Source organism: Tupaia chinensis, unplaced genomic scaffold, assembly GCF_000334495.1.
Source record: "Tupaia chinensis unplaced genomic scaffold, TupChi_1.0 Scaffold000257_1, whole genome shotgun sequence".
NCBI classification, from domain to species: domain Eukaryota; kingdom Metazoa; phylum Chordata; class Mammalia; order Scandentia; family Tupaiidae; genus Tupaia; species Tupaia belangeri.
In genome coordinates, this window is record NW_006159737.1 from 2,395,258 (window position 1) to 2,410,581 (window position 15,324).

Below are 15,324 nucleotides of genomic sequence, written 5' to 3' on the forward strand. Positions count from 1 at the left end.
GTCTGGAATGTCACTGACTTCAGCAGGTGGGCACCAGAGGGAAGAGACCAGCTGCATCCTAAGTGCCCTCCTAGGAAACCCAAGCCTTTGGGGGGTCTATTCAATTGCACAGGTAGCAAGGCTGGATGCAGGGGATAGGACTCTCATGTCAATGGAGAAAGTATCTAGTCATAAGCCCCCCAATGGGTTTACTCTTTGTTGCTGAAAACAATGACATTATAAAATATATATGCAACCATTGTCATTATTTTAAAATGACCTCTCACTTAGAAAACAGAAATTTAAAAATTAAAGGGCAGATGTGTGGAAATGTGTTCTCTATGAGGAAAAAGAAATCCCACGAAGCTCGTATGTTAGGCTAAGTCCATAAATCATAATCAGTGGCATGTTTAAACAGTCCCTTGCTGTCCACTGTTGGTTAGACACTGCTCAGCTTCATGCCCTGGCCAATTTTTCAGTGTCCTTTTCAGTCTGCCAGGGTGTTCACTTCCAGAGGTTTTAGATCGACAAACAGAAATCATCAGCCACTCCCCTGGCAGACTATCAGACATTGTGATTAGTGTGTTGGCTGTTAACACAGTTAACTCCCCCATTATAAATGACCCCAACACACTTGGCAAGAGAAGCTCATCCATCAGTGGCACTGAACTTATTTAAATGGAGAGGCTGATGCATTGTCATATGCTTTATCAGTTCCTTTCTGAAGGCATTAACCTTCAGATGTAGCGGAGCCAATGTGGCTTTTGACTTAACTATCTATTGTCCACAGCTAACCTGACAAAGTACGTACGCAGTGTATTAGGGAGAAAATACTTTCTAAGAAGATTCTTATCCCTTTCCTTATACTTTTCTCTTCTTCAGCTGGTTCTCAAGGCCGCTCATGGATCACTTTCTTTTAATAGTAGTATTTATGTTATGACAATTTCAGGACTGACACTAGTCTGTAATTTAATTGAGGCTGTAAACATTAATTATTTTCTTATCCATCATAAGTGCAACAGCATCCATCTAGTTAGTTCATGCTTGGGGCATATTCTTAAGAGTGATTATACTTTAAATGAATGGCTTAAAATTTTGGAAGTGCTGTTGCCTCAAAGGGAGTCTCAATCCAAATAAGGTTGAATAGCAGTAAAAAGAAAATAATAAAACAAGTATTGTGTCTTTGAGTGACAGCTGGCTTACCATCAACCCAGTCTTTCTGTTTACTCCCTCATGAATATGTATCCTTAACCCAGAAGTTTTACAGAAGAAAATGTCCCTGTTTTTTGTACCTGCACATAATATAAACTAACTGAGCTACTCAGCATTTAGAACATTAATCCACAAGGATCTACTTATTTTCCCACTTGTTATTTATTATGGATGCATCATGGTCTACATGATGGTTTGTCCCCCAAAGTTTCATCTTTGAGAATTTGATATTGAGAAGTAGTGATGTTTAGTGGGCAGTGATTGGGTCATGGTGATTGCAATATGGAGGCAACAGTCTCGTGAATAGATGAACGATGTCTCAGGAGATCCAGTGAGTTCTAGCTCTCATGAGAAAAAGAGTTACGAGCTCCTTAGAGCTCTCTCTTTCTCCACATGTACCTGCTATCATCTATGATTTCATTAGCCAGGCTGGTCTTTCCAGAAACCACAACTTGAAGTTAATAAGCCCCTCTTTCTTTATAATTCACCCAGTCTCAGGTATTTATATTAGCATCTCCACAACAGACAAAGACAAGAGGGGAATTTTAAAAAAATGTACATGTAGAACAGTGCATCACAAACAACCATTCAAACTTTTGAAGACCCTAGACTTTAGGGCAGAACAATTAGTCACAGGGAAAAGAAGTCACTAAAACAAGAAGTTGTATGCAATAAAGAAAAAAAGTAGGAAGATTACCTAGTGGGTGCTATTAGAACAAAGAAGTAGAGAAACTTTTAAAAAAAAATGTATTGAATGTATTGCATTGGCTTTACTTCTGAGAGTAGACTTAATATAGATTCTGACCGTAATCAGTGTATGTCACTTCCCTGCCCATATATGTAACTTGACTGTAGTATACTCTGTGAAAATTAATGAATCTGACCCCCAGCATTCTCATAAGTTTTCCAATCAGTTGTTGAGTCAAGTATTTGCTGTGTGTTCCAGTGCTTGGAGAATCTAGTCCAAAGAAAACATCTATAATATTGTTCCTGTCCCTGCCATCAAATGACTTGTTATCTAACTAGTGGGATAAAACTTCTATGTGTGGAACAATTAATAGTCGATATACATAATAAGTATATTTTTAGATATAATATGATGATCAAGTAGGTGATGGTGTTAATTAGAGATGAGCGAAACATGGCAAAATTTAAGTGATACAAAATGACTTGGAAAAGCAAGGTACCAATGGGAGATGTCATGGAAAATACACAATGAAATTTAAGCATTGAGAAATGAGCAAGCCAGGCAACAATGGAAGAGAGGAGGTGACATTCAAAGAAAGAGATGATGGTATAGGCAAAAACTACAGATTAATTTTATTCGGTGGGAGGTTTATATCTCATGAAATTGTCACACACACACACAAAAAATCATCTTCCACCCAAGGGCTGGGGTGGGGACTTAGTGGAAGAATCTATTGTTTAACAAGCTTATTCTTTTTAGTTTTAAGGAGATGTTCAAATGTGGCAAAACCCAAACAGTCAAACAAAAAGCTTGTGCTGAGGTGATTAAGCAAGAATATCAAAAACTTGGGCCGATAAGGTAAGCCACACACACACACACACACACACACACACACACACATATGCCACTTATATTACAAATAGTTCTTTAAAGCAAATAAACACGAAGTCGCTTGCACGGTATTTGGAGCACTTGATTAGGGCCACCAATTTGCTAAGCTTTGTAGATATAATACACCTTGGCAAAATTCATACCACTGCCTAACAAAAATATGTTAGGTGAAATGATAAAAAAATTATAAACCCCACAACAGAATAGGTGACTTTAGTTCACAAATTATTGACACATTCAGTTCCTACAGTGCTGAGTGTTCAGCTAAGATCACTCCTGACAATAACTCAAGGAGTCTTTTCAAATGTCCTGACTCAGAAATTAAGACATGATAGCACTGGAATTTTTCCACAGGTATCAAGAAATTGTGACTTTGGTCCTCTTCATCGTAATGGCCCTGCTATGGTTTAGCCGAGATCCTGGGTTTGTTTCTGGTTGGTCCGTACTTTTTTCAAAGTAAGCATTACATGTTTTATGTGTCTGTTTTTCCTGTTTATACTATGCTTTTCTTCCTATGTGGCTCTCATAACTCTGAAAGTTTGTAATAGACGTTTTTCTTCCTTCTCTTAATAAGATATTCTAAATTCTAATCTTTTCAGGGAATAAAATTGTAAGGAACAGAATCTAAGGTAAGATCATGGAAAGGATAACCATGCTATTCTATAACTAAACTCCAGGTCCTTGAAAGAAGGCTTTTTCCACCCTTAAAAAGTATAATCTGGGGGACCAGCAGTTAGCGTAATGGCTGTGTCACTGGACTCCCATGTAGTCGACCGTGGTTCAAGTCCTGGACCTGGTGGCTTAAACTCATGCCTGGCATGTGTGCCTGCGTGCCCAAGATCCCAAGAGGAGAATGGAAGAGAGGGGATTGTGGGTGGTCATCCCCCCCTGGGGGAAGGAGGTGATTTCTCGCTTTCTGTCTCTGTCTCTTTCTGTCTTTCTGGTGAGTGCATGTGCCTTATAACAACAACAACAAAAAAAAAAACTCTCCAAAAAGAAAAAAAAATTAAAAAAATGTATAATCTGACTGTTCGTATGTCTTCCTTGGAGAGTTACCTGTTCTGCTCATTTTTCCGTCTTTTAATTGGATTGAATTTTGAATTTTTCTCTTTTCCTTCCTTTCTTTCTTCCTTCCTTCCTTCCTTCCTTCCTTCCTCCCTCCCTCCCCTCCTCCCCCCCCCCCTCCCTCCCTCCCTCCCTCCCTCTCTCTCTCTCTCTCTCTCTCTCTCTCTCTCTTTCTTTCTTTCTTTCTTTCTTTCTTTCTTTCTTTCTTTCTTTCTTTCTTTCTTTCTTTCTTTCTTTCTTTCTTTCTTTCTTTCTTTCTTTTTCCAAATAAGCTGCTTGAGTTCCCTCTATATTTTGGTTATTAGTCCCTCATCTGAGGGACAGTTTACAAATATATTCTCACATTCTAAAGGTTGTCTTTTCACTCTAATTATTGTTTCTTTTGTTGTGCAGAAACTTTTTAATCTGATGAAATGCCACTTGTCTCTTTTGGTGACTATTGCCTGTGCTCTGGGGGACTTATTTAAAAAGTCTTTGCCAACTCCAGTGTTTCTAAGAGTTTCCCCTGTTTCTTTTCCACTAGTAGTTTTATAGTTTGAGGTTTTTGGTAATGTGTTCAATCCATTTTGAGGTGATTTTTGTTCATGGTGAAAGATAGAGGACTAGTTTCAATTTTCTGCAGATGGATATACAGTTTTTCCAGCACCATTTGCTGAAGAGATTTTCTTTTCCACATTGGATTTTCTTGTGCCCTTTGTCAAAAATCAGTTGCCTGTATATTTGGGGGTTTATCTCTGGAGTCTCTATTTTGTTCCATTGGTCTATATGCCTGTTTTTGTTCCAGTGCCATGTTGTTTTGATTATCACAGCTTTTAAGATATTTTGCGGTCAAGAAATGAGATACCTCGTATTCCAATTTTTTTGTGCTGTATTGCTTTGATAATGCAATGTTTTATGATTCCAGACAAATAAGTGAGAGTGAGTGGAAGGGAGGGCATCCAGGGGAAAAAAAGAAGTAAAATATTTAACAAACACAAAAATGGAAAATTATCTGTTGATGATAATATGTATGGTAATATCTTTGACTGGTCGAAGATACAATGTATTCATGTTAGGAACATTCATTTTGTATGCTGTATAGATGTATAGTGACTAAATGTAAAAAAAAAAAAAAAAAGAAGAAAAGAAAGAAGGAAAGTAAATATGTATAATCTTCTTAAAGGCCATGTTCTCTGATGGTTAGGAGTATATATTTTGGAGCCTCACTGTTTGAGTTCCATTCCTGACTCCTCCACTTGGGGAAAATCATTCAACTATTAGTTTCTTCATTTGTAAAATGAAAACAGTAGCACTTAGAATTATGCTGCCTTTCTCCCTATGGGACATTTTACATAAATGTTTATTATGTGATTAAATGTCACTTGGTACCTGTCAATAATCTGATATGAATTCATATTCTGTGATTTTTGCCTTACTTCCTTGGAAGGCTATTTATTTGGTTCACTATCTTATCTTTTTCACCATTTATGTCCATTTTGGCAACAGTCCACTACAAACCCAGCCCAGTTTCACAGATAAAAAGTTCCTGGGACCAGCAGTTAGCACAATGGCTATGTCGCTGAACTCCCATGTAGTCAACCGCGGTTCAAGTCCCGGACCTGGTGACTTAAACTCACTCTGGGCACGTGTGAGTGTGTGCCCAAGATCCTGAGAGGAGAATAGAGGAGAAGGGATTGTGGTGTGGCCATCCCCCTGGGGGGTGATTTCTTGCTTTCTGTCTCTCTGACTCTGTCTTTCTGGTGAGCACACAAACCAAAAGTGATTTTAAAAGTTACCATTAGAAGCCAGGCCAGAGTTAATTTTATTTCTCAGTGTCAAACACCACTAGTCATTGCTGAGTCATATGTAATGAGGGGGAAGGCTGTAGCAAAATTTTCTAAATAAGGACCATCCTACATGTCAATATAAATAATTTGGTTTTGAGACTTATGTTCCCAATCTCCCTGTCAATAAAGTACTCAATTCCTAATTTTAGCAGAATTATGACTTGAATTTCTGTCTCACATTCCCCAGAAATAGTTCATGTATTTTGGAGTAGAAACCAAAATGGCTTGGATCAAATATAGTTTATCCATATGTACTTAAAAAATTCTTTCCTCCTGAATCAGAGCCTTTTGGTTTTATAGGTATTATCAATATTTTTAAGAGATGCAGAGCCTGAGTCCAAATTCCTACTGATCACACAAGTCAAGCAGTACAATATGGCAGTATGTTTTAAAGACCAGTTTCTGCTTTATAAGCTTTTATTTCCCTTAGGAGCAAAACTTTTCATTTTGAAAAGTGGCAGACCATGAAAGACAGTCATTGTATGTCTCCACTTAATATATAGCAAATGTCAGGGGGAAAAAATTAATGGATGCAAAAATGAAAAGTTATCTGTTAATAACATATATGATAAAATCTTTGATTCAACTAATATGTACTGTATTCATTCTGTGAAAAACCATAATATACATTGTAAAAATGTACAGTGATTAAACGTAAATTTTTAAATGTAAAAATAGTAAATAGTAATTTTTATAAATAAGTAATTAAAAGCATTATCCAATCATTCAATGACTATAATCCATTGTTGTTTAATGGCTAATTAGTATTTTATGTTTTTCAATAAGATCTAGACCAATATAAAAATAATTTTTTCCCTCACTTAAAATTCAAATCCTGGAGCAAGCAGGTGGTCTGGTAGGTAGTTAAAGAGCTAGACTCCCACATGGTCAACTGCAATTCGAGTCCTAGACTTGATAGCTTGAAAAATCACATGGGGACCAGCAGGTGGTGTGGTGGTTAAGGTGCTGGACACTCCCACATGGCTGACCATGGTTTGAGTCCCAGACCTGGCAGCTTGCTTTCCCAGTCTTTCCCTCTCTGTCTCTCTCTGGTCAAAATAAAATAATAAATGAATGAATAAATAAAATAAATAATTATTATTAAAAAAAAAAGAAAAAGAAAAAGAAAATCACACCAAGTGGTATTTCTGTGTGCCCAAAATCCCAAGAGGAGAAAGGAGAAGTAGGAATTGTGGCATGACCATCCCCCCTAGGGAATGATTTCTCACTTTCCCTCTCTCCCTGTCTTTCTCTGGTGAGTACATGAAACCTATGGCAAAAAAATAAATAAATAAAAATAAATCCAAATTCTACCATGTTAGAGAGAGAAGGCCTTCTGTAGTCAGCAGTATGTACAAGAACTAAATGAAATCAGACAATAGCTAATAAAAACTACGTAAAGACCCCAACATGAAATGCCATATAATCAGTCTCTAATATCTATTTCTTAGAGAAGAAAAATGTAACTCAGGAGATGTTTTATTTGCAGCAGAAAAACAGGGAAGGTGCTCATTATACCTAGATTTCTGAGAAAGAATAAAAACAAAGATTTGACAGAGTGTAGAATTTGAAAATATAAATCTAATTGGCCAGCATAAGGCAAAAAAAAAATTTTGTATAAACTTAATAATTTTAACACAGAAGCTGCCTAAACTAATACATATAAACTGAAAATAAAATTATGATAAAATAATAATAGTTTTAAAAATTTCTTGAAAATAAATGATTTTAGTATTTATGCCTTGAGTTTATTCATTTGTAGAATATATCTGTTTTGTATAGGTTTTAGAATTTCTAAAGTTAACATGATATATCAAGATTTATAGCTACCACCTAATGTTTTCATTCCATCTGTTTGAATCTGGACTGAATTCAATGTGTCATCTCATATAAAACAAAATCTGGTTACATGATGCCTGGTCCAGTTTGGCAAAAATTCAACCAAATATTGTGACTTAAATAAAACAAATAAGAAACAATCATGTTATAAATACAGGTCAAGGTAGGAGATACACTGCCAAGTTAGCTTTTTAGTCAAAAAAAACAAAAGTCTATATTTAAGGAAGGTAATTTTTTAAAAAATATTGTTAGATTGAGAAAGACAATGCATTTTGGTGATTATTTAGGTTTTTTAGAAAAAATATTGTAGTAGAGAAACTTCTGCAATATGCCTACATTACTTATTTGTAAAGAGGCAAAATAATCTTTAGGTTGACATATTTCTTTTCAAACAACACTAATGTACTATTCAATATTACTGACTTTTAAAACTGAATTCCATCTATTTATGCCTGTTTCATTTATATTTGGTCTCCAAGTGCTTTGTAACTATTGAGGCTTCTAGGTATCCATCTTATTTGCTGGAATGGCCCAGTGATTCTTAGACCCCATCTGTTCCTGAATCACTCCTCATTTGTACGGTAATAATTTATGAGCATCATATAAGCCATTCCAATAATTAATATTCTTGATTGCATTTCATGGGGTGCAAAACCTTAAATGGGTTGATTTCATTTGTATGATATGGCCAGGGCCTATAACTGCAGCAGCAGGTGTTATATCTTAGAAAACAGATTAATTCCTTTTCACAATTTACAGAAGAGGTCTAGGGGGTGCTAGAAACATCACTTCCTCAGTTTCAATAGACGGCTATTATAAATCAATTATATGAGACTTTGCCTACTCGAGCAATTATTTCAACCTCAATTCTCTGCCAATACAATTTAAAGAAACAATTTAAAGAAGTTGTTGAGTGAGTCTGAAAGTTTGCCTAAAAGGGGAATTTGCCACCTTGGCCTCCTGTCAGCTTGTGAATACAGGCTTTGAAATAACGAGAAATATATGGGAATAAAGGGGATTTCCCTGAGATGATTGGTTGTAGTAAATTATGTCATTTAGTTGGAATCTCATTGATTTTTTAAAGCAGGTTATCCAGAATATATCACCTATACCACCACAGTTACTTATATGCTGTTAGCTTAATTGATCAGTATTTTAGTTCATGGACATTCTGGTTGGCTTTTTTAATGTATGTATTTGTCTTTTTTCAGGTACCCTGGTTTTGCTACAGATTCTACTGTTGCCTTACTTGTAGGATTATTATTCTTTGTTATCCCAGCTAAGAAATTGACTAAAACTACACCAACAGGAGAAATGGGTTGAGTATAATTTAAAATTCTGAATAAATTTGACAGAAGAGGAAAACATATAAAATGCCATCAGTTTCCCTTAATACTTAGTATAGACGGAATGGCCAACTGACACAACCCCTGACTCGGGTGCTCTGTGACCCCCTATTCAGCCAGCACATATCCCACACCCATGAGAAGAAGCCTCTTGCAGAAGTGAGAGGTGTCTTTCCTCATGCACCATGGTCAGGGCTCTGCTAAAAGTGGTACTATTGACGGTGATAAACTCACTTCCCTGCTGTCATCAGAACTAATCTTACTATTGGCAAAAATAGAAATAAGAACTTGGAGGTATTGCCTCATGGTGAGCCTTGGTAACAAATCACAAGACTCTAAAAAGGTGAGGAATTTTGAAAGAAAGAGCAAATACAGAGTCACAGAGTTCCTGAGGAAAAAGCATACTGGCCCTCACATAGCTGTTACTTATGGTCATGAAAAAAAAGGAGGTTTTCAGTGGACAGAGAAGCATGCTCATTTGCATGAGTATACATCACCCCATGAAACATACTTTTCTTTTTTTGGAGTGATTTTTGCTGTAGGGCACATGCACTCACCAGAAAGACAGAGAGAGAGACAGAAAGCAAGAAATCAACCCCTCAGGGGGATGGCCACACCACAATCCCTTCTCCTCCATTCTCCTCTTGGATCTTGGGCACACATGCACATGCACCCGGTGTGAGTTTAAGCCACTGGGTCCAGGACTAGAACCGTGGTAGACTACATGGGAGACCGATGACATAGCTATTATGCCAACTGTTTGTCCCAACACATACTTCTTAAACATAGGATTTATCTATGTATATGCCTTTATACTAATACAGCATGTTTTGAATAATCAGATTCCTATGTTGTCAGTGTGGGACAAATGGTTCACAATTATCTAGAGATAACTTAGTAGTGTTGTGTTTTTTCTTTGCTTTTCCCCCTAGGATTGAACTGGAATTTATGCAGTTTGGTAAGACCACCTGACTCTATGAGTCAGGATCTATCATGATTAATGTATCAGATTGAGTCGGACCACATGACTCTCTGAGTCGGAATCTATCATGATTAATGTATCAGATTTCCAGCATGAAATACATAAACAGCATAATGTAGAAGGAAATGCCTTTTCTCTTCCCTTTAGATTAACATATCTTGTGTGTGGAGGAGATATGAGATAAGCAGCACTGAATCCTAGGAGAGCCTGAGGATTCTAATCATTGCAAACAAAGCCCTGTGGCTTGGTGATGCAAGCACTGAGGAACTTGTGCTTGGCTTTGTCCTCCCTTGTTACCATATCAGAATCCCCTCTCTCAGAAAGAACCTTGCCCCATTCCACCTTTCTCTGCTCATTCTTCAACACCTGTTCTCCCTCGTAAACTCATTCATCCTGGGTTTAAAAATGCCAGATAAGATATAATCTGTTAAATTTTAAATAGAACTTTTAGTATTTTAACAGGATTCATGGCCACAGTCCAGATAAGAAAACTGGTAGTAAAATTTTAGTATCAGTAAGGATAGATTCAGTTTGGGATAGGGAGAGGGCAATGAGAAGGAAGTTTATTAGCATCCTTACACCTTCACCACATAGAATTAATTTGTGAATGAATTTATTTATCAGCAAATCAAAGGAGAAGTGAGAAACCAAGTATTAACGATACTGTTAACAATAATTATTTTCTGAGCATTTGAAGGGTCTCATAAATTATTTTTAAATTATTTCATCTGAACCTTGAATTATCTTTAAACTGGAACCCTGATGAGTCTATCATGCTCCTCCTTATGATTTAAAAAAATAGTAAAATATTCAATATAAATATTGATGAACAATAATTAAAATGGTGCAGTGATCATATTGAATATTACAGGCATTTTACTTTGCAAAGAATATTCACTGTTACTCATAATAGGCAAAGATACTAGTAGAATAAATAATATCATTATAAATGAAAGGTTATATAATTTATCTAAATATATTCCATATCATGAGGGGTCTTCAAAAAGTTCATGGGAATGCATATTATGAAAAAGACTAAGCATGAATATCAACAAATTTTTTAGACAAAATAAACATTTTTTTTTTTTAGGTTTTTGCCATAGGGTGCATACATTTATTAGAGAAAAACAGAGAAGGAAAATGAGAATCACTCAAAGGGGATGGCAAGACTCCAATCCCTTCTCCTCCATTCTCCTCTTAGGATTTTGGGCAGGCATGCACATATGCTTAGCATAACTTTCAAGCCATTGAGTCCAAGGCTCAAACCACTGTCAGCCATGGGAGCTCAGTGTTTTATCCTCCATGCCACCTGCTGATACCAAAAAACTCAGATTTTAACTCTATTTTTCTACTAATATTTAAAATCTTCTCATAGAATTCAAAAGATTCTTTTTAAGTTATAGCATTTTATCTAAGGAATTCTTTTCTTTAACTTTATTTATTTATTTATTTTAATAGACCAGAGAGGGACAGAGTGAGAGAGAGAGGGAAAGTGAGAAAACAAAATGCCAGGTCTGGGGCTCAAACCATGGCCAGCCATGAGGGAGACCAGAGCCCTTAACTACCCTGCCACCTGCTGGCCCCAAGCTATAGAATTTTTTAAAAGACATAATATTCCATCTAGGCCAGATGATAATTACTTGAAGTCCAGATCAGGTAAATACCCTCTTTAAAAAAAAAAAATTAAAAATAAATATTACAAACTTCCTCTGTGATGCCTATTTCGGATGCTGGAAGAAGCACATGTCATATTGTCATATTTTAAGCAATATGTAATTGTAGGACTTTTGTTTTGCAGTTGCCTTTGATTATTCTCCACTGATTACTTGGAAAGAATTTCAGTCATTCATGCCCTGGGATATAGCCATTCTCGTTGGTGGAGGGTTTGCCCTGGCAGATGGCTGTGAGGTAATATTGTGTCTAAGACACTTAACGGTTAACCAAAATGTTCAAAAGAACACAGAGGCATTCACACTTTTGATATATTTAACTTTATTCTATCATTTTGGTGATGCAGATTTCAATAGCCATGCAGTGGATATCCCTCACAAATGAGGTGAATTCAGAATTCAAGAACTTTTACAGGCTTTGAGCATAAAACATCATTTATTAATGGTATTTCAGCCTGTCAAAAGAGATAATATAAAAAGATTTAAATTCTTAATCCATGAAATAGGATTAGAAGACTAGCTTAGTGAGAAAAACTTACATAAAAATAATAGGTAAAGTGACTTTTAATGGAGCATAGTGTTTATTTGTATATTTCTTTACATTTTTTCATGATGAATTCAAGTAGCCTTAGGTTATTAATATAGCACGGTCCTATCATTTGCAAAGGAAGAGCATGAGAAATAACATTAGCATTAAAGGTGCTTAATGAATGTTTGTGGAATGAAATCCAGAGAGAAATTCACACAACTGTGTCTAATATTGTATTACGTCTAATCTTAGGGAGAAATAAAAACACCATGAGGAATGCAGTTGACCCTTTCTATGACTTATGTATCTGGTTTATATAAAGTAGCAGAAATGAGTCTTATCCCTTGCGATTACCCTGGTTATTTATTATTATTATTATTGTTATTATTATTATTATTATTATTATTATTATTTTGGAGAGGTTTTTGCTATGGGGTGCGTGCGCTCGCCGGACAGACAGAGAGAGACAGAGAGATAGAAAGCAAGAAATCACCCCCCCAAGGGGGATGGCCACGCCGCAATCCCTTCTCCTCCATTCTCCCCTCAGGATCTTGGGCACGCACGCACACACACCCGGCGTGAATTTTAAGCCACCGGGTCTGGGACTCAAACCACGGTCGACTACGTGGGAGTCCAGCGACATAGCCATTACACTAACTGCTGGCCCCTACCCTGGTTATTGAAGGGTTGCTGGAAGAGAAGTATTTTCTCCAAAAATTCTATGTAGACCTTTACTCTTAGACTAACTAAAATCCACTCATTTCTGAATTTCATAGCCTTTTGTGAAATACTCAAAACTTATGGTTCTTCAATTTCCTTAGTCATTAAATTAAAAACAATGATGAGAAAAATTGTGTCCAGACCCTTGGCACAATTTTTAGGAGGTTATTTTATTTTATTTTATATTTTTTGGCTATAGGGTGAGTGCCCTTGTGCATGAGAGAGAGACAGAGAAGGAAAGTGAGAAATCATTCCCCATGGGTAATGGTCACACTGCAATTTCTTGTCCTCCAGATTCCTCTCAGAATTTTGGGCATGCACACACACTCGCCCACTATGATTTTCAACCTACCAAGTCTGGGACTTGAATCGTCCAGTCAGTCATGTGGGATCCAGGGCTTTAAACTCCATGTCACCTACTGGCTAAATTTGTATACTTCTCAGGACAAAATAACATTTTCTCTTCTTGACAATCTACAGGGAGACTGTTCTTTGCTTCTTACTCTATTGTCAAATTTTCTGCACAGCATTTGAATACAACTTTAAGTAAGAGTATTTAGGAGTAGCAGAAAGACTTGGAAATTGTCTCAATTCTGAGTGCCATTTACAACATTTTAGGTCTAGATTTGGTTTGCCTTATACACTGCCTGAATAGAAACAGTAGAAATATAAGGCAAATGCATTTTTCTTTTCTACTATGTCAGCAGTAATAAGATGTGGATTCTCAGAATAAATAACCTTTGTTCCTTCATCGCTTCTCTCCAGAATATCTGTCCGACTTGAACCTGAGACACTGGAAATAGTTTTCAAAGTAACAAGTCAGACCCCACAATCACAAAATCCAAGGAAATTAAAAGACATGGACTTAGTCTGAAGCACTAGGTTCTCTCAGTAGAAGAATTAAGTAAACCACAGAAAGAGGTCTAGTTGATAAAAAATTTTAACACACAGAATAAGATCTCTACAAGATACCCAGGATAAATTAAACATCTAAGTGGCCAGTATGAAGCCACTAGTTCAAAATTTAACTATGGGGACCAGCAGTTAGTGTAATGGCTATGTCGCTGGACTCCCATGTAGTCGACCGCGGTTCGAGTCCTGGACCCGGTGGCTTAAACTCATGCCAGGAGCGTGTGCGTGCGTGCCCAGGATCCAGAGAGGAGAATGGAGGAGAAGGGATTGCGGCGTGGCCATCCCCTTTGGGGTTTTGCTTTCTCTGATTTCAGTTTATTTATGGTCCAACAATTCTATATAGAAAATTCCAGAAATAAAAAAAAATTGTAAGTTTTAAATAGTGTGCTACTGAGTAGTGTGGTAAAATGTTGTGGCATACAGGTCCCTCCCATCTAGGATGTGAGCCATCTGTTTGTTTAGAGTAACCACACTACATACACTACGTACCTATTATTCACTTAGTAGACATCTTGATTAGCACATCAAAAAACATAGTACCATGTAGGGTTTTGTACCAGCCAAGATTCAGGCATCCATTGGAAGTCTTAGAACATGACCTCCATGGATAAGGTCGGACTATTGTGTATGTATTAATATAAAGTATGAATTTGAAACTTAGGACAAAATCATAATTAGAATATTACTTTGAAAGATTACTATAAGCACCTAAATATAGCTATAAGTAAGAAATGAAGTTGAAAGTAAGTTTCTGGGGAACAATTTAGGAGTAGGGAGAAATGAACTAGAAGGGCTGCTCTTGTCCCCCTAGCGCTACATGACTTGTTAAAATCTCCAGTACAGGGACCAGCAGTTAGCGTAATGGCTATGTCGCTGGACTCCCATGTAGTTGACCGTGGTTTGCGTCCCGGACCTGGTGGCTTAAAAACTCATGCCGGGCGCGTGTGCGTGCATGCCCAAGATCCCGAGAGGAGAATGAAGGAGAAGGGATTGCAGCGTGGCCAACCCCCCTGGGGGGTGATTTCTCGCTTTCTATCTCTCTGTCTCTCTCTGTCTGACGAGCGCACGCATCCTATAGCAAAAACCTCTCTAAAAAAAAAAATTAAGTATTACAATTATATTTTAGGAACTGAGTTTCAGAGTGAATAGTGTTTTTTATGTATTTAAATTGTGTCTGATCAAAAGCAATTTTTGACCAATAACGAATGTTGCAAATTTGTTTTTTAGGAGTCAGGACTATCTAAGTGGATAGGAAACAAATTATCTCCTCTAGGTTCATTACCAGTATGGCTGATAATTCTGATAGCTTCTTTAATGGTCACATCTTTAACAGAGGTAGCCAGCAATCCAGCAACCATTACCCTCCTTCTGCCAATATTATCTCCATTGGTAAGTATCTCATATATCCCTTTATACTCTTTATCAAAAGAGTAGTATTCTGTTTTGGAATACTGGTTCTTATATTGCAATGTGGAACATTTTTTGGCCCAAATGAACTTCCTGTAAGTAACTTACAGAGTGGTTTCTATTCGCATTCATACTTTTTCAGGGGATTTTGACACAGGAGAATTATTTTCTTTAATGTTCAAGCAATATACCTTAAATGAACACCTTTCTCTTCGTCCCAGTTTTTTTCATTGGCAAATAAATGAAGGTCAAACTGGA

The 15,324-nt window shown here is 36.8% G+C and overlaps 1 protein-coding gene across 1 annotated transcript in view; it reads left to right on the plus strand.

Annotated features, from left to right (window-relative positions):
* The window catches only part of SLC13A1 (solute carrier family 13 member 1), a 90,186-nt gene that overhangs the window by 69,501 nt on the left and 5,361 nt on the right, over nt 1-15,324 (plus strand). The window contains exons 9-13 of the mRNA XM_006149209.1: nt 2,639-2,737; nt 3,125-3,226; nt 8,712-8,818; nt 11,627-11,736; nt 14,887-15,048. Coding sequence (XP_006149271.1) covers nt 2,639-2,737; nt 3,125-3,226; nt 8,712-8,818; nt 11,627-11,736; nt 14,887-15,048 — 580 coding nt within the window. The remainder of the gene's footprint in view (nt 1-2,638; nt 2,738-3,124; nt 3,227-8,711; nt 8,819-11,626; nt 11,737-14,886; nt 15,049-15,324) is intronic.